A 13,212-nucleotide genomic window follows, 5' to 3' on the forward strand; every position below is an offset into this window, starting at 1 on the left:
ATATAATTTGACCTGAACAACTTTCAAATACGATAAGCAGAATTGCTATTTTCTTTTTTAATCAAAAGTTATTCGGGTTTAAAAATTGCAATTTTTCGATTTTTTAAAGCTCAACCGCGTTTATCTCAAAAACTATGCATCCTACGAAAAAACTTGTAAGAACATTTTTTGCTTAGAATGACCCAAAAATACAAAAAAAAATGTTGTGTTTTGCGAGAAATCGCTGTTATGTAATTCCTCAAGTTCTTTGTTTATAACAATCTTATTGACATCTGGATCAACTGTTACCCAAAAAATTCGTGTTTTACGGGTCAAAATACATAAAAAAAACTTAGGTAAGTCCATCTGAATAAAGTAGGCCGTTGTACCCCCCCTGGCTACAGGACTATTATTGTAAAAATCCCTTTTTTATTCTTTAAGGCTTTAAAATGAAGATCTGCTGCAAACAAAAAAAATTGTAAAGCCCGTTTGGTGAAATTGTTGCTAAGATATTATAAATTGTTTATCCTGAGAGGTCAAATGTCGAAGGCTTTGAATGTTTTGAAAAAAACTCTTAGATAGTTTATCCTAGATCCACTCTCCTTATAATGACTGATATTTTCATATTCTGATGTAAATAAATGCATAAAATATTTTTCAACCTCTTATTTCAAGTTTGAAAATAAGCGGACCCTATACATCCTATGAGTTTCTAACTTGCAGATTATTGTTGCTGAAGACAAAACAAAGATTAACTATTTATATGGGAAATAAGCCACAATTAAATTGAAAAAATAATTTTATTAACGTTTCGACGCCCAAATCGGGTGTCGTTGTTAAAATACAAAATACTACTTAATTAAACAAAAATGTTTTATAAATTAACATATAAATAGTTAATCATAAAAATGCCACAAGGAAATAGCTTCAGAACAACAAAACGAAGATTTACAAAATAAAAATTTTCTACGACCAACGCAAGCCGAAATAATTGTTTTTGATTTCTTAAATCGTAGTGACTTTATTTATAACAATTTAGAAATTATTTCAGTCATTGACTAAAGCAAGACTTATATTATCTTAAAATAAAAATTATTTTAAAAGAAAATTACATTTAATTATTAAAAATTATTTTAAAGTGGAGTGGTGATTTATTTTTCTTTATTGATTGTGATTTATTGTGTCGGTTGCCCATAGTAACTTATAGTACATTGAATCACGGTTTTTGCTCCAAATTTTAAAAAACCGCTTGGATTGACATGCAATTTGGCATACACATACATAACATGTCAAAGTAGAAAAGTGATATTGGGTCGATGTGTGTTTTTGCCGTGGGGGTGACTTTCACCCCTTATGGGGTGAAAAAATATACGTTCAAAATAAGTACGCAAATGGGAAAAACGACTAATTCTAAGCAACTTTTGTTCTATAGCATTTTTTAAGTTATTACTTTGAGTTATTTGAAAGTAAATTCGTTCATTTTTCAACAAAAAAAAAACACGTTTTTAATCGGTTTTTGCAAATAACTCAAAAAGTAAGTATTTTATCGAAAAAAACATTCTTAGCAAAAATATATCCCATAAAAAATTGAAAGAAATGGTGTATTTATGAGATCCTTAGACTCAGTAAAAAAATCTTTATTTAGGTTTTTTAAAAAATTTTCTAGCATTAAAAGTTAGGAAGTCTTTTTTTTTTGGTAAAAAAATCGTGAAAATCACCCCCTAATTAGCATCCCAAATGAAATTAATCGTTATCACTTTACAATTTGCTATACTCGTGTATGTATTGTTTATATCATCTGTAAGTTTCATCGGTTCAAAAAGCTTAGTTTTGAAGGAGCTGTAGTTGAAAAGACTTGAACTAGTCAATAATCACGAGTGTATGCAAATTTTGAACAGCCATATCTTAACCAATTTTTGCCTTCCAGAAAAACAAAAAATCTAAAATATTCAAAAAAGCAAAACCTAGATTTTTTTACTCTTTGTGATTTTTGGTATCACTAATAAATTTTAAGTTATTTTGAAAAAAAAAACTTTTTTGCAAAATTAAAAATTAAAAAAAATTTACTTTAAAATCAATTTTTTTAAATAAGCCATTTAACCGATGGCACTTACAGGTCATATAAATAATATATATATATATATATATATATATATATATATATATATATATATATATATATATATACTTCGTCTAATTTACTAACCGTTGCACGTCATCCGCGTCATAGCCTGTGACTTCGCATGATACCAACACGAAATATTTAGGCGGTAGGTGTGTTCTTTTTTAGAATCATTTTGCCGAGTACACTGGAATTACAGCCACTAGACATATTTTATTATATACGCGTAGAAATAATATTTGAAGATTTCTATTAATGTTAACCTAAAGAAAAACACAATAATATGTTTCATTTAATTTATATAAATGGATTATAAAGCGTTTTTATGAAGCATATTTATTCGGAACACACTGTAACTGTAATCGAACGAAGCTGACATTTTAGAATAAATTGGTAACATTTATTTGACAGTTGCGGTGATGACACTTCATATTTGTGTATATTCTTTATTATAAGTATCTGTTTTATTATATTTACTGTTTTTATTATTTACTTTACTATAAAAAGATCCTCTACTATGAAAATATAAATTTCACCTAATTTTATCACGACTTGGAATAATCGAGGTATCTGACAACTTTTTTAGTTGTTATTGTAGACATACCTATAAAAAGAAACCTACCGGCTTCGTGCCAAGAGTTCGGAGCCGTTTTATAATTATTAACAATGCAGTGCAAAAACGCTTGCACTGCTAATCTTAAAGGATTATAACTTAATTCTTGTTCTCTATTTCTTAAGTTTTTACGTATTTACTTTGAATATTAATTTGTTTTGTTGTATAATCCACGTGTACAATAATTATGTGATCTATTTGATTTAAAATGGATTCAGGATTTTTTTATACTTTGGCAACTATGTCAACTTAGATCTCTGGCGCAGATAATGACGTGCAACGGTAAGTAAATTAGATGGACTGTACGTAAAGTAACCTTTGAAGCGGTAACGATTAATTTGATTTAAGATGGTAATTAGGGGATGACTTAACCTAGTTTTTTTTTGACAAAACAAAAAGAGACCAACTTTATTTTGAGCGTAACTTGCATATTTTTGATGCCAGAAACTTTTTGTTTTAAAAAACAAAAATAAAGCTTTTTTTAATACCTGTAAAAAAGTTATAATGAGTTTTCTCCAAAAAGTTCATCATTTTTGTTTATTTCACGTTGAAATATTCACTTTGAAATTTGACGAATATGAACCTATTTTTCATTAGCTACAACTTTGCTTCTACTGGGTCTAGAGAGTTCTTACATACACCACTTTTTGCAATTTTTAATGGGCTATATTTTTGCTAAGGGTATTTTTTCGATAAAATACTTACTTTTTGAGGTATTTGCAAAAAACCTTCTTCTTGACATGTTATCTATATTTATGCCAAATTTCATGTCAATCCAAGCGGTTCTTTAAAATTTGGAGCAAAAACCGTGATTCAATGTACTATAAGTTGCTAAAGGCAACCGACACAATAAATCACAATTGTAAAGAAAACTAAATCTTCATTCGACTTTAAAATCATTTTTAATAATTAGATGTAATTTTCTTTTAAAATAATTTTTATTTTAAGATAATATACGTCTTTGTTTGGTCAATTACTGTGAAATAATTTCTTAATTGTTATAAATAAAGTCACTACGATTAAAAAAAAACAAAAACAATTATCTCGGCTTTAGTTGGTCGTAGAAATTTTTTATTTTGTTTTAAATCTTCGTTTTGTCTTCAGCAACAGTAATCTGCAAGTTAGAAACTCATAGGATGTACAGGAGCCGCTTCAGTTCTAAATGTTTATAAAAAAATTTGCCCCCTCATTTTCAAACCCGAAATAAGAGGTTGAAAAATGTTTTACGCATTTATTTACATCAGAATATGAAAATATAAGTCTTTAGAAGGAAAGTGGGTGTAGAATTAACTCTACAATATTTTTTCAAAAAGTTGTAGCCTTTGACATTTAACCTCTCGGGATAAAGCAATTCATAATATCTAAGCAACAAGTTGACCAATCGGGCTTTAAAAAAATTTTTTATAAATGATGAAAGGGTTGCCAATGCGAGTCCATTATACAATTGGATATAGTAATTGAGTCAATACTCGCAATCTTAAGTTTGTATTTTTATTAGTTGTTATATAATCATGGGGCAAGCGGTTTCGAGTCTTACAATATATGACTCATCATCAGGCCCAGTACAAAAAGTCTTCTCAATACAAACTACAAGCTAAAATCACAAAACGAGAGACATGTACATATACATATATAAAACATAAAAAACAACTTTGTCTTGGTTTTAATCACATACAATAAAGCCAAACAACTGTATAGTATTGAACTCAATAGTCTATCTATAGCATGTAAAAATGAGACATTTTTTGTCATTGGGAGCGACCAAGCTGATGAGAATTGCTTGGTATATAATTTAATATATACTACCATCAATCCTTAACTAGTTAAGGGCTGATGGAGTCCTAACAAGATGGTATGCGATCAAACGATATAATATAAAGCTATTAGTAATCGGTATGTACTTACATAACAGCCACTGACTAAGAGCTGTTTGACTGGTCAACTTTTCTTATGGGACTGGTGACTTCCAGGTACATATTTAGCTGTAGAACAGTTTCAGTGGCTGTTATGTAAGTACATACCGATTACTAATAGCTTTATATTATGTCGTTTGATCGCATACCATCTTGTCAGGACTCCATCAGCCCTTAACTAGTTAAGGATTGATGGTAGTATATATTAAATTATATACCAAGCAATTCTCATCAGATTGGTCGCTCCCAATTACAAAAAATGTCACATTTTTACATGCTATAGACTATTGAGATCAATACTATACAGTTGTTTGGCTTTATTGTATGTGATTAAAACCAAGACAAAGTTGTTTTTTATGTTTTATATATGTATATGTACATGTCTCTCGTTTTGTGATTTTAGCTTTGTAGTTTGTATTGAGAAAACTTTTTGTACTGGGCCTGATGATGAGTCATATATTGTAAGACTCGAAACCGGTTGCCCCATGATTATATAGTAACTAATAAAAATACAAACTTAAAATTGCGAGTATTGACTTAATTACTATATCCAATTGAACAATTTTTATGTTTGAAATTGAAAGATCTTCATTCTAAAGCATTAAAGAATAAAAAAAGTTATTTTTGCAACAAATAATGCAATTGCAAAAAACGGCCATTTTGGACCTTTCGCAATCTATTTTTGCAATAACAAATTAACGAAATTAAACTTGCCATAGCTCAAATTGTAGATGTTTTAATTTTCGACAACTTTCTATTTAAAAGTTTTTCTCTAAATTGAATATCTTAGAAATTTGAAATTTCAAATTTAACAAATGAAAAACGTCAAATAAAAAAGCGCACAAAATTTTTGGTTACATTTTAGTAGAAGTTATTCCTGGCATAGTCCTTTACAACACCTGATATGTTTCAAAAATTCCTGAATTATAACACGTTTTTTCACCCACAGCCTGGGGTAGAAATATATAAATCCACTAACTGAGCTTTACCGATAAATGCGCGCTACGGAGCCGGCGTTTAATTCCGAGTTGTAGTGATCCGTTCCATTGCTGACCGATTCGATCAAATGCGCGTGGATCTAAAACCTCCCGATAGGCACTAAGATTTGAAAATTTTCTGTTCTGTAGTTTATGCATTAACGTTTTCTATATAGTTTGGTTTTTATTTTAGACTTTCCCAAAGAGAAGAATACTTGGGAAATTATGAAAACAATTGACATACATTCGTCTAATAAAGAACAACATACAAGTCAACCTGCAGAAGAAAAAGCATTAAACTGTGATGTTTGTGGTAAGCAGTTTAGCAGAAAAAATAATTTAAATCTCCACATGAAAATTCATACTGGGGAAAAACTCTACCAGTGTGATATTTGTTTTAAGCACTTTACTATATCGGGGAATTTGAAAAGACATTTGAGAACGCACACTGGAGAAAAACCTTACAAGTGTGAAATTTGTTTCAAGCAATTTAGAGACACAAGTAGTTTGCAACATCATATGAGAATTCACACTGGAGAAAAACTATACAAGTGTGAAACTTGTTTTAAGCGGTTTACTACAGCAAGTAATTTAAAACAACACATAATAATTCACGCAGGAGAAAAAGGCAACAAGTGTAATATTTGTTTTAAGCAGTTTACTCAGGCTCATTATTTGAAAAGTCATTTGAAATTACACACTGAAGAAAATCCTTACAAGTGTGAAATCTGTTTAAGGCAGTTTTCTCAAAAAAGTGATTTGAAAAAACATTTGAGAATACACACTGGAGAAAAGCCTTACAAGTGTGAAATTTGTTTAAAGCAGTTTATTACTACAAGTGATTTGAAAATACATTTGAGAGTGCACACTGGGGAAAAACCTTACAAGTGTGAAATTTGTTTTAAACAGTTTACCATAACAAGTTCTTTGAAAATACATTTGAGAGTGCATACTGGCGAAAAACCTTACAAGTGTGAAATCTGTTTTAAGCAGTTTAGCGAAGCAGGAGCTTTGAAAAGACATTTGAGAGTGCACGCTGGAGAAAAACCGTACAAGTGTGAAATTTGTTTTAAACAGTTTACCACAACAAGTTCTTTGAAAACACATTTGAGAGTACACACTGGAGAAAACCTTATAAGTGTTCAATTTGTTTTAAGCACATTGCTCAGGCAGGTAACCTGAAAAAACATATGAAATTTCACACTGGAGAAAAGTCGTAAAAGTGATAATAGATTATAGACCAGGAAGGATCGGTTTTGAGGTGGATGTGAGAGGTGGCATTCGGATTTTTGCAGATAAAATTAGGTGACAACTTCGGTAATTATAATTGACTTATGCTCCTTCTCAAATGTGCCCGGAACATTAATAAAAAAATTAAAATATGTAAAAATTTCGAAAAACATCGATTTTTTTCAACTTTTATTGCTTATAACTTTAAAACGATTCATTTTGGAACAAAGTCGTACAGAAATAAAATAAAGATAATTGAATTTTGTATGACATACGACTGGTTTAAAATGTCTTAAATTATTACCCTTTCTGCAAAATAGCAATAAATACAAAATAAGGGGGCAAAATAAGCCTGTTTTTATTCAATGTTTTTCAACCACTTTGGTTGCACTTAAAACCTTCATAATTCGCTTAGAAAAATTCTTACAACATACTTAATCCGTCCACCAAATTTCATTAAAATCGACATAATAGATTTTGCATAATAATTTCGCAATCTAATTTTTTTTAAAAAAAGTTCAAATTTTTTAAAAACTTTCTGAATAAAAAGGAGACCATTTAGAAGTTTGCTAATTTTTTTACATATCAAAAGGCGCTCTACCTATCTAATACACTTTACAGAATTAAAATCGGATTATTTAAGCGGCCTCAGCACTGTTTTAAAGTTATAAACAATTTTTTGGCTTATAAACAAATACAGTGAGGACGTTTGAGTTGGAATAAATTCATTTTCTGGAGAATAAGCGACTCTGGAGATAAATCCCGAAACAGGTCGACTTTTATATTTAAATTATAACTTTTTGTTATATTTAAATTATAACATCCATCTGGGTGTGATGACGTAATCATTTTTTAAAAGGAGAATAGGGGTCGTGTGCTAGCTTATTCGAAAGGTTATTCAATTCTGTATTCACTAATATAGACATTAACATAATTATTTATACAGGGTGCCCAAATTTTTTTTTAAATTAATTGAGACAAAAAGAAGAAAGTGTATATAATTTATTTAATTCGAAATACGTTTTACTGTTGTCCTAAAACAGAAAAAAATGTTTATTTGATAAATAACTGAAAAATGAATTTATTCCAACTCAAACGTCCTTGTGTATAAGCCAAAAAATCGTTTATAACTTTAAAACAGTGCGGAGGCCGCTTAAATAATCCAATTTTAGCTTTGTGAAGTGTATTAGATAGGTAGAGCGCCTCTTTATATGTAAAAAAATTAAAACTTCTAAATGGTCTACTTTTTGTTCAGAAAGTTCAAAAATATTTAGATTGCGAAATTATTATGCAACATTTATTAAGTCGATTTTAGGAAAATTTGGTGGAAAATTTAAGTATATTGTAAGAATTTTCTAAGCGAATTACGAAGGTTCTAAGTGCAACCAAAGTGGTTAAAAAACATTTAATAAAAACAGGCTTATTTTGCCCCCTTATTTTGTATTTATTGCTATTTTCTTCTTCTTCTTCATGTGCCAACCTCTAAGAAGGTTGGAAACCATCACGGCAATTCGCACTTTCGATACCGCTGCTCTAAAGAGATCAGCAGAAGTGCAATTAAACCAAGCTCTCAAATTGTTTAACCAGGAGATGCGTCTTCTTCCGCGACTCCTTCTACCCTGTATTCTTCCTTGTATTATTAATTGTAACAAGTTATAACGCTCGCCCCTCATAACATGTCCCAGATATTGCAGTTTTCTGACTTTAATTGTATTTAAAACCTCTTTATCTTTACCCATTCTTCTCAACACCTCGATATTTGTGACTCTATCCACCCAACCTCAATTATTCTTAATATTCTTCTGTAGGCCCGTAACTCGAAGGCTTCTAATCTGCCCAAAACATCCTTCTTTAATGTCCAAGCCTCCAACCCATAGAATAATACGGAGAACACGTAGCATCTCAGAAGTCTTATCTTTAAAGAAATTGAATGTCCCTGCTACAGAGTACTTTTTTCAGTTTGTTGAAAGCATTTCTTGCCTGTCCTATTCTTGCTTCAATCTCTTCTGTGTACTCATTAGTTTCATTAATTATTGTACCCAAATATTTATATTTTTCAACCTTTTTAATTTGTTCTCCATGTATTGTTATGCTTTCTTGGCGCTATTTTACAGAAAGGTTAATAGTTTAAGACATTTTGAACCGGACGAATATGATACAAAATTCAGTTATCTTTATTTTATTTCCCCACGACTTTTTTCTCCAAAATTTTTTAAAGGTATAAACAAAGAAAGTAGAACAAATCGAGGTATTTCGAAATTTTTATATATTTTAATTTTTTGATTAATGTTCCGGGCATATTTGAGAAGGAGCATAAGTCAATTATTATTATTGAAGCTGTCACCTAACTTTATCTGCAAAAATCCGAATGGCACCTCGCACATCCAAAAATAGACGATTTTTCAGAGATCCGTCCTGGTCTATTAATAATATGAGATTGCACACTGGAAAAAAATCTGTATGAAGTTTGTTTGTTTGTATGATTTATACATAATAATTTTTCCCATAATAATCTGGAAAACCATTAGATGCAGCATATAAATATTCAGCGAAATGGGGTAAAATCAAAGATCCAAGACAAATTATGTTTCATCACATAAAACATCCCATTCATAAATCATCTAACTAACATGTACTCGAGATTTTTAGAATTGCTTTGTGAAAAAGTGTTGTAAATGATTTGAAACGTATCTAAACTTGTGTTATAAAAACAATAAATACATTTCAGCAATAAACGTATTTCATTAAAAAGAATTCCGACGGAGCGTGCGGGCGGACGCGCGCTATTCAAAATAAAAAAAAATGTAACAGAAAAAGACAAAATCTGAAGACGGGATTCAACGCGACGCGACGTGAAATAGCGAAATTTCTAAAAATTTGTTATTTATGATCCTTAAGCTAATACCGAACCCTAATTTATAGCCCCTGTACCCTATTTTTATGTACAGAGTGAGTTTATGTATGGAAAGCCTGAATTATCTCTGAAACGGCTTGCACGATTTTTTTTATAGATTTTGGCGGTTAAGGGTTTTCTAATGCGGCCAATATTTTAGTGATAATTACATTGTTGTCAGATCTTCCGTTTTTCTAGAAATCTAAGGAACTTTCTTATTTCAAATGGAACACTATATTTTTTGGTTTTGAAGTCCTTAAGAAACTCTGATTATTTTTTATGTGATAATCCCTATTAAAAGCCATAATTTCGGAGTCATTGCTACATTTATTAAAAAAAAAATTAAACAAATTATAAAAATCAATTTCTTCGGGCCGGGTAGACATTATTTTAGTTTCTTTGAATCCTTTCGAACAAAAATTGTTTAAAAGACTAAGTTTTCAATCTTATGACATATAAAACAATAGTTCCCTTCATACTCCAATCAGAGTAAACATGTAAATCAAAAATGAATAACCATTTTCAATTTCTTTGCAAAACGAAAATACAGCCGCACCATATTTTAGTCCAATCAGAGAGTCCAGCAAGCACCTCTACCGGTTTCGAAACTTATTAGTCTCTCATCAGGAGGCAATATGCTGCTCTCCCTGATCCAACCAAAACAAACCCCGACGTGCAGTCACGGATTGCAACGAACGAAATGGCATATATACCCTAGCGGCAACTGCTAGCAAAATCCTAAGTTTTCAATCTAATGGCATATAAAACAACATAATGTTACTTTACTGTACGGTGCGGCTGTATTTTCGTTTTGCAACGAAATTGAAAATGATTATTCATTTTTGCAGTAATTGTTTGTTAAAAAGTTAAGAACAAAATATTTCATAAAAAATAATGTTCATTTTTTTTATAAGAAAACATATTTTGTATAACTATGCCAACACTGGTTAGAATTACCCTTCTTCAGCATATGAAAGAGTTGTCAGTTGTCATTTCATGGTATATAATGGCGGTGGCTTTTAAAAATAAGACATATTTTAAATGGACATTACATATCTACATTGCAAATTGTAGAAGCCTCGGAGGTGTGACCAGAGAAGGTTCCCATTGTTTTCAGTCTGGTGGGATGTATAATAACATTATGTTGTTTTATATGTCAACTTAGTCTTTTGATAGCAGTTGCCGCTAGGGTATCTGTACCATTTCGTTCGTTGCAATCCGTGACTGCATGCCGGGGTTTGTTTTGGTTGGATCATTGAGAGCAGCATATGTGCCTCCTGATGAGAGACTAATAAGTTTCGAAACCGGTAGAGGTGCTGCACTCTCTGATGGACTAGAATATGATGCGGCTGTATTTTTGTTTTGCAACGAAATTGAAAATGGTTATTCATTTTTAAAAATCGTTTAGTTATTCGTTTTCCAGTTATAAACAATTTAAAATTGAAAAAAAAAACGAAAAATGACGATTTCAAGGTACAAAACACAAAAAATATAATTTTTGAAATTACGAAGTACCTAAGTTCAAGCTCAAACCTTCTTCTATCAGCTCTTCATAAGAGTTTTTGGCACGTTTTATTCTAAAACATTGTTTTTTTAATTATTAATGAAGCTCGTATGAGAGGCGGGCATTAACAACTAAAAAATAATGTTTTAAAATTAAATAAGCCCAAATTACTTATCGGTAGCTGATAAAAAGGTTTGAACTTGAATTTAGGCACTTGGTACTTTCAAAAATAATATTGTATAGTTGTGTTTTTGAACCTTAAAAATTGTAATTTTTCGATTTTTTTTTTAGTTTTAAATTGTTTATAACTCGGAAACGATTAACTTTAGGTAAACATTACAACAGGCCTTTTTTGTTCCCAATGATCCAAAGAACCTAAAATACTGTCTACCCTGGCCGAAAAAATTTATTTTTATAATTTGTTATTTTTTTAATAAATGTAGCAGTAACTCCAGAATTATCGCATTTAGATGTAGGGAGTATAACATGAAAAATAATCAGCATTTCTTAAGTACTTCAAAACGTAAAAAATATACAGGATGTCCCATGAAAGTTCATTAGATTTCCAGAAAAACGGAAGATCTAACATCAATGTAATTACCACCGTAATATCGGCCGCATTATCATAATTTAGTATTCTAATTGGGAAATAAGCAAGCCACAATTTAACTTGAAAAATGACTTTATTGACGTTTCGACTTCCACTTCGGAGGTCGTTATATAAATACAAAATATTAATAAATTAAATAAATTGTGTTGCTTAGTAAACAAAATCTAATAACTTAATTTAACCCGGCATTGGTCGCTAGGTTGACTATTACGCGAGTGGTCGCGCGTGAAATTTTGTCTCACACATCCAAATTTTGCCTTTTTTACGAAATAAAATTTTCAAAATATATTTTAAACGGTTCCATGACATCTCGTAACAAGTCAGCTCGTAACCGGACAGTTGGTAACGGACAATTCGTAACAGCAACAGTTCGTAACGACGACACTTCGTAACGGCGACAGTTCGTAACTATACAAATTCGTAACGGACAATTAGTAACGTCCAAATTGAATTATTCTGTTTATTGTTGTTAACGTGGAAACTAACTGTTATTACAGTTATAAATGGAATTATGTTTATCAATTTAACGAATCAGTATCAGGATAAACATTTTTAAGGCATTTCATATTTCGTGTTTCAGAATATAATAAAAATTACAAAGTATTACAAGCCATCCCTCTTATCAACTATAACCGTTGATTGAATGCCCCAAAGCTATTACAAATCACAAGGTTTATTATAATAACAGGTAATTATAATCTTTTCTTTACAAAATGTTTATTTAAAAAGTTTGGAATGTCTAAAGATGGTTGTCAGATTAAAGATTTCAGGAATTAAGTACTTCATTATACCTTTGTCTATGCATATGCAAATTTAAGAAACAATAAGAGAACAATATTTAAGAATATTGTTAAATGTTTGTACGTGTTTAAATATTTGTTTGTGTTTAAACACTTTTATTATACACTGAAACACGAAATATAAAATGTGTTAAACATGTTTATCCCCTTACTGATTTGTTAAATTGATAAACATAATTTCAATTATAACTGTAATAGCAGTTAGTTTCCACGTTAACAAAAATAAACAGAATAATTCAATTTGGACGTTACGAATTGTCCGTTACGAATTTGTATAGTTACGAACTGTCGCTGTTACGAATTGTCCGTTACCAACTGTCCGGTTACGAACTGTCGCGTTACGAGGTGTCTGGTCACGATTTTAAACTTAGATAATAAAGTTATTATTAGCGTTACACAGTGTCACTGTTGATGCGCTTGTATATTGTACTCTAATCTAAAAATGTAGATATAGTAAAAATTTTAATATTTCAATATCAATTTCAAATTTGTACTAATATCTAAGCGCACTGATTTAACAATCGGGCTATACCAAGTCAACTGAACCACCAGCAGACGAGTCTATTCGATT

At 30.4% G+C, this 13,212-nt stretch overlaps 1 protein-coding gene across 2 annotated transcripts in view; it reads left to right on the plus strand.

Moving 5' to 3' along the window:
* Nucleotides 1-13,212, plus strand: part of LOC114342224 (zinc finger protein 664-like) — a 115,020-nt gene that overhangs the window by 60,843 nt on the left and 40,965 nt on the right. The window contains exon 3 of one of the 2 annotated variants that reach the window (XM_050653463.1): nt 5,798-7,160. The exons of the other annotated variant lie outside the window; for it this stretch is intronic. Coding sequence (XP_050509420.1) covers nt 5,798-6,786 — 989 coding nt within the window. The 3' untranslated portion in view covers nt 6,787-7,160. Of the gene's footprint in view, nt 1-5,797; nt 7,161-13,212 lie in introns of those variants that run through there. 2 annotated transcript variants of the gene reach the window in all.

Source organism: Diabrotica virgifera, chromosome 6, assembly GCF_917563875.1.
Source record: "Diabrotica virgifera virgifera chromosome 6, PGI_DIABVI_V3a".
Taxonomy (NCBI): domain Eukaryota; kingdom Metazoa; phylum Arthropoda; class Insecta; order Coleoptera; family Chrysomelidae; genus Diabrotica; species Diabrotica virgifera.